Genomic DNA, 13,542 nt, shown 5'->3' with positions numbered 1-13,542 from the left:
GTCATTTCCAAGCAAACAGATCAAAGTTGCTGTACTAGTGTCACTTGGATGTGGAAAATGGCATAGATGTGAATGCAGGATGAGCTTTCTGACTGTGAATTCATACAAAAACACTCTACAAAAACTCCAACCAGCTTAATCAGTCAATAGGTCAATATCAATAATATAAACAATGTATTTTTTTTTAAAATGTACTATATTATTACTGACAAGCTGCACAAAGCATGCGCAAAATATGATAGTGGTTTTGCGGAGCTTGTCAGTGAACAGCGGCTCTGTGTAGTAAATGCTGCTCCATGTGAAAGCACGCACGTGATGGAGATTTACTGCTGATTACAGAACCGCCTTTACTGACAAGATGCACATTAAATATCACATGTGATTTATCGTTCAGCCCTCATATATATAAAAGTTTAGATGGCATTTTCTTTTCATCTTGCCTCTGAATGGTGCATATTAAAGTTTATAAGCACGGCTCTGGTTTGTTTACAGCGGTAACCCAGGAAACGCTTCATCAAACTGCTCATGTTGCATGTATGCTGCATCTTTGTTTGGATCATGATTTAAATGCAATGGTTGCCTGTAATTTTAATAGTTTGTTTATATGAAGAGATTTCTTTTATGTAACTTATTTATTTGATTTGGGGGTTTGTTTTAAAATTTCAGTTTAGTTTTGTTATATTCCAATTTAACAAATAAACGTGCAGCAATACCCTTCATTAAAATGATACCTTTTCATTTACTGTATAATTTGTCTTCAATCTCATTTTGTAAAAAAAAAAAAAAAAAAAAATGTGAGAAAATTGAATCGTGAAATCAAAATCATGAATTGAATCGTGAGTTGAGTGAATCGTTACATCCCTAATTATTATTATTATCAAAATATTCTTTAACCTCCTACTCTTTAAAACACCACTGCAATATTGGTTAAAGAAAGGTCCATTGCTTTTAACAACAGACTGTTCTGTTTTAATTTTTTAGGCTTCATTTAATTATTTTTAACACAAGAGCGGGTTTTGTATAATATATTGCCTCCAAAAAATATGACTCATTGGGTAAACAACTGATAAACTAGGTTAATTAAGACTGACTAGTCATTCAGACAACCCACTGACTAGTCAATTCTGAATACACACACCTACACTCTACACATGATTTCACGATGCAATGTGATGATAAATTACAATTTCAAACCCAACATGTGAGTCAAATCTGTTTGTGTGTGAATGTTTATGCGATTGTACTGTATGTGCTTGTGATACAACATAATCCTTTTACTTCTGAATTCTGTCACCGGCAAAAATCCCTCACCAAAAAACCTAACTCTTCTGTGCACTGAATTTTACAGAGGTTCCCATCTCAAGTGTGTGAGAAAACCGCATCCAACATGTTGGCACCAAGGAACCAGCTCTCCTTGATCAGATGAGATATTCAGGTCGGTTTTGGTGCCAATGGGGGCCAGCGTCTCGCAAGTCTAAAAATATGGGCTCAGTCTTCAATCTGTCTTGTTCTGTTGCGAAATATAGTGTTTTTAGGCAACTGCTCATTGAGAAACAATATATTTCTGAAGCGTGTCTTTCCTTCTGAGTGTGACAGAGCAGCGCCACTGGCATCTTTCCCAAAAACAGCTGTCGGCCTTAAACACCACATGTCACTGGCAAAGACTTTACACCCCCACTGCAATCTCAAAGCCATATTTTTATGCTGATAAGACATTCGGAACAATATAAATCAGCTCAGTGGCTCTGAAACAACCCCTGGGCAGCCTTGTATTTCCTGACTTCTTGAAGTTTCATTTCATCACTTTTGAAGAAGAATATGTTAACGATGCCGACCAATCATTAAATTACAATGACAAATTCTGAGTTTTCAATTAAAAATGATGCAGAAATAGATTCATGGTCAGAGACATTTGATCACCTTTCAGATTAAATGAGAAATGCTGTATTACCTAGAGAAAATCGGCTCTTATGAAAAAGCCATATAGAAGATAGAAGTGCATACTGCATATTAGACTAATGACTCCTTCTCTGCCAGACTTTAATGTGGATTTTATTTTTGTGGCATAGATTAAATGGATGTGAGCTAATGATAAAATGTAGCATCACTCATTTGTCAATATATATGTATAACGGCACTGTGCCCTTCCTTTAATATCACTGATTACCTTCTGCGTATAAGCTTATATTCTAGTAAATGCAAGGTGCTTTGCACAGAAGGTTAATCTAAGTCAATAGTGAAAACACTAAGCAGTACATTTTGCAAAAAAAAAAAAAAAAAAATTAATTATAATAAATAAATACTATGACTGATAACAGTTCATGACATTTAAAATAAAATTAAATAAAATTAAAAATGTTTTTTGTTTTGTTTTTTGTAGCTAGTCAAAGCAGCCTGACCAACCACAGTATTTTTTTGTTTGTTTGTATGTATGTGTATTATATAATATTAATAATGTTTTTTGTTTTGTTTTTTTATTTTTCTTAAAATAAGTACAGATTATTTTACAGAAGGTTTAGAAAACAAAGCAATATCTTTCAAAGATTTAATTCCACTATCCTTATTTTCTAATGACTTTCAGGTGTACTGGTGCACCATCTCACTCAATGTGTAAAACTAGTCAATCACATAGCTGATTTTCTTCTTTGCCATTTTGAGTGTAATATGCACAAAGATGGTCAGTGAACAGACTGAAGCTGAGACAGTTTCCCAATTGGACAACAGCCAAACAAACCCAAATTGGTCAAATGAACCCGTATGATCCATCAGGAGGAACAGACTGTCCAAACTGTTCCTAGAAAGCAATCCACGCTCAGCATTACTTGACAGGAACCTGTTCCATCTCTAAAAACAGCCAAGAGCACAAAGAAGGACCTCCAGACCTATGTTAGTGCAGATTGAGGCCAGACGGGGAGCGCTCTCACGCTGCTGCTAACCTTGCCCACTGCACTTAAGCACAACGCAGCTGTATTAAGAGAGAAAGCCACACTCTTTATGCTGCTGCTGGTGTGTGCTGACCCATGAAGGATCTGCGCTTCTTTAAAGGGATGTAGGAGCAGGAAACAGAGCTAAAAAACCCAAGTTCTCTGTCAACCAGATCTTGGATCTAAAGTGCGCCGATGTGCTAATTTGGTCAACAAGGTGAAACGTGTGAGTGAATAAATCAGCCAACCATCAAAGTTAAGAGAACCAGAACATTTTTAGCTAACTAAGAAAGCGAAAGGAATTAATTGAGCTGGGAAACAGATAATCACCAAAGTCATACACTGCTGTTCAAGGTTTGGGGTCAGTAAGATCTTTTTAAAACACATTTATTAAGCAAGATCCATTAAATCAATTATAAAGCTACAAAAGATTTCTATTCAAATAAATGCTGTTCTTTTAAACTTTCAATTCATCAAAGAATCCTGAAAAATGGTATCACCATTTCCACAAAAATGCAGCTCTTAACTATTCAACACTGATAATAATAATAAATGTTTCTTGAGCAGTAAATCAGCATATTAGAATGATTTCTGAAGAATCATGTGACTCTGAAGACTGGAGTAATGATGCTGAAAAATCAGATTTGCATCACAGGAATAAATTACAATTGAAAATATATTCAAATAGAAAATAGTTATTTTAAATTATAATAATATTTCACAATTTTACTGTTTTTACTATATTTCTGATCAAATAAATGCAGACTTGGTGAGCAAAGAACAACCCCCCCCCCCCCCCAAAAAAAAACTCTTACTGACCACAAACTGAACGGGAGTGTATGCCATTATTCAGTCCATTACAAAACTGCAACAAATGTGAGGAAAAATAAGCTTTTAGTATCAGTTTCAGTATTTCTAATGCACAATGTAAAAATTATTATGCTAGAACAAATGTTTCCTACCATTTAACTTGCTATTTCTGCTGTTTCTACTCGTTTTTATGCAAGTAATTAAATTCAAATCAATCGGAAAAGTGCAATAAACTTCTGGTTTATTGTGTTATAGCTTTGCCAACTCTTTGATTTACTTCAAAATTTAAAGCAACAATTAAACTTATATTTGCAATCTTACTGAGAAGTTTTTTTTCCCGTGTTTGTTTGTTTTTTTTTTTACAGTGTGCAGTACCACATTTCAGGCTCTGACTATTGCAAAAACACTTATTTACATGACATTCTTCTCCATTTGCTGAATTTACTTTAGGAAGTAATATGTATGAACAAACAAAGGACAAGAAGTACCAATGCAATATTGCAACAACATAAAAATCAAATCAAATAAATCAATATATGATTGTATCAGAAAAAAAAAAAAAACATGTTTACAAAAATAGCTTAAATCTGTCTTAGGTGGCTTTCTGGTCTTAGCTAGGTTGGTCTAGTCTGATGGTTTATATCAGTTTTGGTCAGTTTTGTTGGGCTGGTCGGTCTGGAAGATCGGCTAGACCAACGTAAACCAGCTTAGACCAACAAATAAGCGGAGCCTTTCACATGGCACATTAGTCTACTTTAGTTTTCACAAAAAGAGAGGCAAACCAGCTTCAGTGCCACTGCTTTAACTGTGCTTTAAGCAGTTACATTTCAAAAATGCATGCAAGTCTAATGTAATTGGCTCTTTTGGATCTTAAGAGACAATTGCAAGTTGCATCGATGTGGAAAGTAAATTGCACTCATTTTATAGAGCTCATAAAAAAATCAAATGAGCTTAGAAAGCCAATCTAAACCTAGATTAAAAGCTTCATTAAATGTGAAAATTGCTCAGGGAATACGTAACATCTGTTTCTGGACTGACAGATTCTCGTCCAAGGTTATCTTGTACAAACAACGATTTACAGCCTTGAAAACCGTCAAGAATTCACAGCAGGAGACTCTCAGGAACTGGCATAAATGTTTGCGAGGAAAAGGTCTGCTTATGTGACAGTTGTTTCAGGACTGAATCAATGATCTTGGAGATGCTTTTACACCGCCGGCTGTTACTCAGCAGGCTTTAACAACGTCTCGCTGACACGTTTGTGGGCATTTCCCTGGAAAAGATACATAGACAAAGACATCCTTGGACATGTTGGTTACTCGCAAACGCACAAGCTAAGGGAACCGCTTACCTTTCGGATGACTCTGGTCTGTGAACTCGTACTTCCCCATTCCGACCGTACGGAGCATCTGAAGCCCATTCGGACTTTCCTGATTGGTTGTCGCCTGGCCGTTCGTTAGCGGCAGTGTGGCGGAAGGCAAAGCAGGAGGCTGTATGAGCGGGTGCGTCATGTGACCATTTCCCACCACGCTCTGAGGGGAGGGGTGAACTACCTGGCCGGCCGTCGTCAGGGGCGACGGGGTGATTGGCGGCTGGCTGGTGGCATAGGGCGACTGGTTCTGTAGGTTGAGGACCAGCCTGCTGGGCGGTTGGGAGGAGAGGGGAGGAAGCTGGAAGTGGGCGGTCATGAGCGGATGGTGCGGTGGGATGGGGCTCTGGATGGCCGGGGTCACTCCGATGACGGGAGACTGGACGGAAACTCCTTGGCTGTAGGCGGGCGGCTGAGGCATCCCATACGAATGGGCCAGTAGGCTGGGCTGACTGGCCACCACCACTGAAGGCACCCATGGGGGCCCTGCGGAGTAAGAACGGAAAAACAGAGTCAAGAACAACCAACATCACACTTGACATTCAGCCATACACTTCATCTGGGGGAAACTCAATTATTGTTTTATGGCATCTATGCACCTTGGGTAAGAAGGTGTTTGCTAAATAACCAAAGAAGAAACTTTTGGATGTTATTTGGAGGAGCTTCATTTAAAGTCTATGTGAATTGCTGTTGATATTACCTCTAGTAATGAGACAATTTTCAAGTGAAACAGGATATTCAATGAGAAACAAACAAAACAAAATGTAAGATAGGACCTGTAATAAGCATTTGGCTGCCAATTACCTGCAATGGCCCAAAGAATAACACATTCTGATTAACCATTCAAAAAAAAAAAGTATAAAAGAAAGCTTTTGGGCCACTTTTTAAAAATGAATTAACTTTTTTATTTAGCAAGGGCACATTAAATTAATCAAAAGTTATTGTTGATGTAAATTTATTACCACTATCCATGGTAAAGTCAATGCAGTGAACCAAGATTTCCTATTCGCTCTAGCTATTCAGAAGTACAGTAGAAGCTATTAGCAGACATTGGCATTTAAACAACATCTGCCTGTACAAGTCATTAAATTTTTTTTTTCTCCATTTTTCAAGAACAGAGCACAAATGAAGTGAACTGTCTAATAGGTGGTCTTGTAATGTGATGTAAATTCTTCAGAGGCACATGGAGGTCTGACTCTTCTCAGATTTTCTCATTTTCCAGCAGTGACCTAGTGGTGTCGATGTTTGAGTCAACCCAGAACTAGGGTTTGGTTCTGGATGTGGGATTTACTCATAACAACTCCATTTTCCGCTGTGACAAGGGCATCCACTGGAAAACATTTATTTCTTTATCCATTATTCATCTTTTGAGGGTCACATCAGAGTCATTCGCCAATGCAGTAATGCATCAAGGTTACAACAAGAGTGTACGCAAGAACCAAAAACTTCCTCTTACTGTTTATATTCATCTCAACACTACAACTATAATTTCAAAGACAGACAGAGTTATGATAGCAGATCCTACGGGTGCTTGCACACTAGAGAAACCTCTGATGGAGCGTTTGATTTATATGAAAGTGTAAAATCCATTTCGAGAACGTGGAAAGAGTCGGGTCAGTCTGAAATCAAGTAAGAATACAGCCAATTGGATTCCTGAAAACCTGGACCTGTTTGGAATTCTCATTGGTCAATGAATGTTTACCGTAAACCCTTACCGCAAACCCTTGTGTTTTTTACTTTACATACTTGTGATGCACCATCTGCATTGAAATCCATGGATTTGTAATGTTCTTGTATAGCAGGAACTCAAGTGTGTTGAGTTACGCTGGACTAGAAATTTACTCAGTTTACTCACATTTTTTTTTTTATCATGAATATGTGCTCTTGTGGCCCTGTGCCCTTCCTCCTCTGCTGTAAAAATAGCTCCTCAACAATGAATGTCCATAACATAAAATACACCAGGCGGGGAAAAGATTAAAAAACATTAATCATGACACTGGCCTTCACCGCACTATAGTCTGAAGAGACGGAAATATACTAGCGGGAATAGATTCACCGCAGCCTGAATGAGGTGCGTGCATAATTCAGAATAAACTAAAGGATAGCTGCACTCAATTTCAACCGCCACGGACACGCTAACAAAAAAAGTCCAATATTTCCTAGTCTATTAGACACAAAAGTGCTATTAACCGAAAAACTTACTTCCCAGAGCATTTTCTGCAGATTTGTGCACTGCAATCAAGTCTTTCGACGAAAAATCTATCATTAGATTATTAAAGAAATAAATAAATAAGAATGAAACTCAATTATAGCCCTGGCTTCAGCACTGAAAAGCTAATGAAATTAGCAGTATGGATCCTAGCGTTGATTGCTCATATAATTACAATGCGCACAGGGATAAAATAGTTGTTTCATAAGAGCACTTTGTCCTTTCAGAAAAGTCTAGATCTCTTAAGTTAAATCAACCACTAATTATAACAAGGGTCTTTTTTTGCTGAATTTAAATTAAAGTTCAAATCGACGGCATAAGAGAGAGCAAAGTCTTTGTGAAAGTTTGGGAAAAGTTTTTTTTCCAAATGACTTCCTCACAAGGCACTGCTAACCGTCATGATTAATTAATGCCCGCAGAGTAATTATGTAGCTTTTTTGTCTCTGAGCTAATGGGAAGCAGATCTGGGCTCCAGATATGTCATATTACACCGAGTGCCGTCGACCGAGGGAAGTTGAGTGACATCTCACTTTGTGTTTCGGGGAAGGTGCCGGAAGTGGGACCCTGTAGAGCGCAACACAATGCTAACGCTCCCTCCCTCTGCGAGACTTCGGTTCCTGCTTAAACGCCTCAGCAGGGGGCCCCTGTGGAGGCCCCGGGGGGCTTGAGAGAAACCCGTACAAAACACACACAACTGTCCTCTTCAACAGCGATGTCCAGTTTCCCACATATAATCACTCAGGAGAGGCTAAGGCCAGCAGTCCGTCTTCATTAACAGATCATTCAGATTTGATGCGAGGAAACGTTTGTGTAATGTGCATTACTTTGGTCGGCCCCTCATTACTGCCTCAATTTCATGCGTTTGATGCTACGGCATGATGAATTTCAAAGCAATATCTAAAGAGTCAACACAAATGACCCCATGTAAGCTCATTTGAGCAGGGACAAGTCATAACTAGGTTCATGTCAATATGGTAATTTCATGAATCTGAGACCAGTTCTAGTTCTGGATGCTGATTGGTCAAGAGCACATTCCCTTCCATCTGAAGACACACCTCTACCACAAGCAACTGAACAATCCGCAACCAAATACGGAGATGTGAATGTGATGCGCTTTATTTGTAAGTCACTTTGGATAATGAATACGTGTATAAAATACACAGTTTAAATATAAACTAAATATATGAATATAAAATACACAATATATTAACAATAAAATAACAATAAAATAAAAGTGATGCAAATTTACTTCAAATTAATTATTACAATTAAATAGATTAAATAGACTATTCAAAAATAAAATTCAAAAAAATAATTACACAACAAATGAAAATAATAAAATAAAAAGTGATGAAATTTAATCCAAATTAAGCTGTCATTTTCTAGCAATTCACAATTAACTTCAAACCGCCAATTAATAAAATAAAATACATATTAATTCAAATCAAATAATAACAAATATAAATAATACAAACATATATATATATAAATATACAATAGATTAATAGACACGACTTGTCCACACTACAGTTTATTCCTTTAGCAACTACTTAGAATTAATTATTTACCAGAAACAACAATAATAATAATGATGATATTAATAATAATAATAATTATTATTATTATTATTAGTAGTAGTAGTAGAAAAAATTATTTTAATTTAAAATATTATTGTAAAAATATTGTTTTCAATAATGATAATTATAAATAATTAGAATGATCTCTGAAGGATCATGTGACACTGAAGAATGGAGTAATGATGCTGAAAATTCCACTTTGCATCACAGAAATAAATAAAAAACAATCATTTTAAATTGTATTTTGAGTTGTATTTCAGAATATTACTATTTTTTACTGTATTTTTTGATCCAATAAATTGACATTTTAAAACAAAAATTCTTACCAACCTCCCTGATTTGTTTTAAAACCCTGTTTATGAATTCATTTATAAATATACAGTAGCTGCAGTTTTCAAATGAAGAATACAACAACATGAGCAACTCATCCAAGGCAAACAAACTCTTTCCTGTCTGTTGATCTGTATGAAGGAACAGATGAAGACAGGTGCTGGCGTACCTGTGGCGTCGCTCTCTCTGTGCTGCTTGCTGGGAGGCTCGTCGGTCTCCCACGGGGTGGACTGGTTGATGGGGGTCTGGCCCCATCTCACTCCAGGAGCCAACAGGAGACTCGGAGTCTGTGTCTCACCGGGAGAAAGACCCGCCGCCTGTGAAGACACAATACATTCGACTGAGATCAGACTATATGACTCAGAACAGCTTCTATCAGTGGGGCTTTCACTCAATCATGCTGACAAACCAACAGAGCGTGGGAATCAAAAGGACAAATACAAGTGTGAAACCACCTTAAAACATAGCAAATCAAAAAGAAAAGGCTAAATAAATTAGGAAAAGCAGAGCCAATTACTCGGCTTCATAAACTCTGGATTTAATGGGTCATTTTATGTTGTTACAAATTCAATTTTACTTCATACCAATTCCAGATTCTGATTACGTTTTATTCCCGAAAAAAAAAAAAATAAATTATAATCTACCCTAATATAAATTTGAATAACTGTAATTAAAATATGTAAATGACACTTGTGTGTGTTTATGTCAGGTTTCTGCTTTTACGTTTGGTTATAGCGATTTCCTCTGCATTTTCTGCAAGGCTGAAATTATGAGGCTCTAATTACACATTGTGAAGGAGTCTGGCTCTTATAATCAGTATTTCTCAAGTTCTTAGAAGTATTCATGTCAGACTAGGATTGGTGATTAATTATTTAGTATAAGAGCAAGAAAACTAGAAGTGTCGTGGAGACAGTTACTAAATGCCTTCATTAAAATCCTTTCATTTACAGAGTACCATAAAATGAGATTTAAACCCAGCCCAAAATATAAGAAAGATTAAAAGTCTTCATCAAACAGCGTAATCGCAGAGTGTTTTATATTTGGATCAACCACAGGAGGTCTAATTAAATATTTCATAAGTCAGTTCACTTTACATTTACTTTATATGAGATTTGTAATTTGATAAAAGTGTCTAAATACAGTTTAAAACATTTGTCTGATTTTGTTATTTTCATTAAAATAATATTTAAAAATAAAATAATAAATAAAATAGATTTATTCAAATTAGGCATTCAAATTAAGTCATTTTATAACAATTCACAATTCATCTTAATTTGCCTATTTATAAAATGAAATAATAAAATAAAATACAATAAATGAAAATAAGAAAAAATGATGTGCATTTACTCCAAATTAAGCTGTCATTTTCTAGCAAATATCAATTAACTTAAATGGCCAATTCATAAAACAAAACCATCATAATAACAAATAAAATAAAATATAAAATAGAGAAAAATAAAATATAAAATATAGAAAAATAAAATATAAAATAATATAATATAAACATAATTAAAATTCAAATTAAGCTAGCAATTAATAATTAAATGGCCATAAAATAAAATAATTTTTAATATAATATAATATTAAATTATAATAAAATAAAATAAAATAAAATAAAATAAAATAAAATAAAATAAATAATAAAATAAATTAAATTAAATAATATAATATAAAATAATATAATATAATTAATTAAAAAAAGTTTTTGATATTTATTTTTTATGAAGCTGTTACCCAAGCATTTTCTTAGCATTTATAGTGCACAATGAAAAACAAGGAATTTGTGCACTGAGGCACAAAAGCGAAATGCATACATAAAAACAGCCAGCTAAATAAGAAGGATCAATTGCTGATTATTTGGCATGAAGGAGTGGGAGAACGAAGCTGCACAAAAAAAAAAAGTAAAATAAACAGGAAAAAGGCATTACAACTCAAGTTAAGATTAATAGCAGAGGAAGTTTAGAGACTTTGCTTCACTTGCTTTCCTTTGCTCAACTTTTATTGAGTTGAGATGCGGTGTCAAACAGGCAGGCGGAGTGATCCGGCCCGATGTATGAGGAGAGTTAACCCTGCATCGCTCCCAAAACCCCTGAGTTAATGGAAAAGACCCCGTCATCAACCCTTTGCTCCAGCCGCCGTGTTTTCCTCTCTTCCATTATCCTCCCTGACCTGCGCTTTACTTCATCAATTTACCCATCATGCATCTCTGTCACCTCGGCCCAAAGCCAATTTGTTGTGGGGTTATGCTCTATGTTGACATCATCAACAAACGAAACATCTCATCATGACTAGTGCGTGCGCATGCAGAGGGTCGACCTCCAGACGGTAAGTGCTGCAAACCCTGAGGCTTAAGTGCTGCTGCAAAAACCTTTCCAGCTTGATCAATACATTTCAAAACCGTACTAATTCTAGAGTTCTGGGACAACACAAGCCACAGAACTGAGAAATCAGGGTTATTATAGCTAACTAAAATACTGAAACTACAATCGAAAACCATTAAAACGGTTCTACTACTTCAAATAAAATAATATATAGTTGCCATTTTAATTTAGTTTAAATTGATGTATTAAAATAACTAATTAACCTTAACCTAAAATAATAATTAATAAAATCTATATACATAGATGTATTTAAGCAAATGAAAACCATTAAAAATCGCAAATGATACACAACAAAATTGCTAAAACTTTAAATAATATTGAAAATGTAACTGGAAATTATATAAAAATACCATAACTGGTCATTTTAATTCAAAATATTACTAAAAACTATAATAGTGTATCAATGATACTAAAATAAAATACATACTAAATACTAAAAAAAATTATAATAAATAATAAGTGGAAGGAACTGTTTTAATGAACATGTTAATATATTCAATTTAATTTGAGCTCCTAAGGTTTAAAAAAAAATCAATTTGTATGAAATTGATATCATGGTTAATATAAACAAATATATAAGAATGAAAAGAATGCATAATTACTTAGATGAATGAATGAATGAATGAATGAATGAATGATTGAATGAATGAATGAATCAATCAATCAATCAATAGTTTACCAGTTATATATTTTAAAATATGTTAAAATAAAATATAAAATTACATTCATTATTTAATTTTTTAAAATAAAATAAAATAAAAATAAAATAAAATGTCTGTAGATATAAAGGAACATATTTGTGAAATTTCTTATTCGGCAAGCAAGATGACACCATGCAGTATGGCATAGCTATCATATCTTTAAACCACAAAAATAAACCTAATTAACCGAAGCAGCACATAGAGACACACTAACTCTAAGCAATACCCAAACAAAGTCTAGTTTCCTCCAAAAAATCCCAATGGAGAGATCCAGGGAGATAAAAAAGGACCTATTAGACTCTCTGTCTGTCCAGACATTCGAAGCCCACCTACCTCAACTTTGTCCTAGTTCACAAAACCTGACAAACTTTGCATGAACAACTGAAGACATAACAGGCCAGAGACTAAACAAAGCTGCTGTTGTCTCAGGATTGATTTATGCCTTACGTTGACCAACAGTTACCTCGTTTCATGATCGCAGCACGTTGCTCGACATGCTATAAAGCCTAATAATTCTTCACAGCCTCTCGCTTTTTCCATTTTTTGCCCTATTCATCTCCCAAGTGTTTTCTAATCCTCGTAAAAATGCATCATTTATGACGTGGTATTTTCCACTGTAATAATCCTATGCATTTCCTACGACCAGCTGTCACAAAATGTTAAATCTTCCTCACCCGGCTCGGGTTTTTTATAAGCACGATTGTATCAAAACACAATATTGCATATCAAATTTTCCCACAGACCTGGTGAGAAACGCATAAAATGCACATTTCAGACTTTTTACAGGCATCTGCTGACATCAGTGGGGGCGGGTGATGACAGACACTGTAAAACGTGGTAGGACTCGAGCGGAGCCAAGCATTCGCTATTTTCTCGCATTTTAATTCATCTCTGGTTATACCAGGCCGCGCATCCCTGGCGGGCCATTATCGCTGTGTGGCAGATGGCTTCCCTGACTCAACAGAAAACAGCCTGGGATAGTGTGTGTGTGTGTGTGTCCTGTGCAAAACCAAGCAGCCAAAAATAAATGAATAAATAAATAAATGCACTCATGCTCTTCAGCACAAAGAAGTTTACTGTTTGTAGTCGGCTGCAGCCTGGGATTTTTCTGTAGAGAGCATCTAGTTACAGGGAGGACTGTCTTTTTAGTCCACGGGGAGTGAAGGACACTGTGAGCACACGACACGCTCATGATGCAAGACAAACAACACAGACCTAACAGTTCAGTGCATGCTCTTTCACTG

General features: G+C 35.5%; 1 protein-coding gene across 4 annotated transcripts in view; it reads right to left on the bottom strand.

Moving 5' to 3' along the window:
- LOC109113763 (kelch-like protein 29) overlaps window positions 1–13,542 on the bottom strand; it is a 249,645-nt gene that overhangs the window by 98,827 nt on the left and 137,276 nt on the right. For all 4 annotated transcript variants that reach the window (XM_042747377.1, XM_042747376.1, XM_042747379.1 and 1 more), the window contains 2 exons: window positions 9,386–9,533; window positions 5,083–5,586 (listed from right to left, as the gene is read on the bottom strand). In XM_042747377.1, coding sequence (XP_042603311.1) covers window positions 5,083–5,586; window positions 9,386–9,533 — 652 coding nt within the window. The remainder of the gene's footprint in view (window positions 1–5,082; window positions 5,587–9,385; window positions 9,534–13,542) is intronic.

This window comes from Cyprinus carpio, chromosome B20 (assembly GCF_018340385.1).
Source record: "Cyprinus carpio isolate SPL01 chromosome B20, ASM1834038v1, whole genome shotgun sequence".
NCBI lineage: Eukaryota > Metazoa > Chordata > Actinopteri > Cypriniformes > Cyprinidae > Cyprinus > Cyprinus carpio.
Note: the sequence above shows the minus strand (reverse complement) of the source record. Positions and strands in the feature narration are given on the sequence as shown.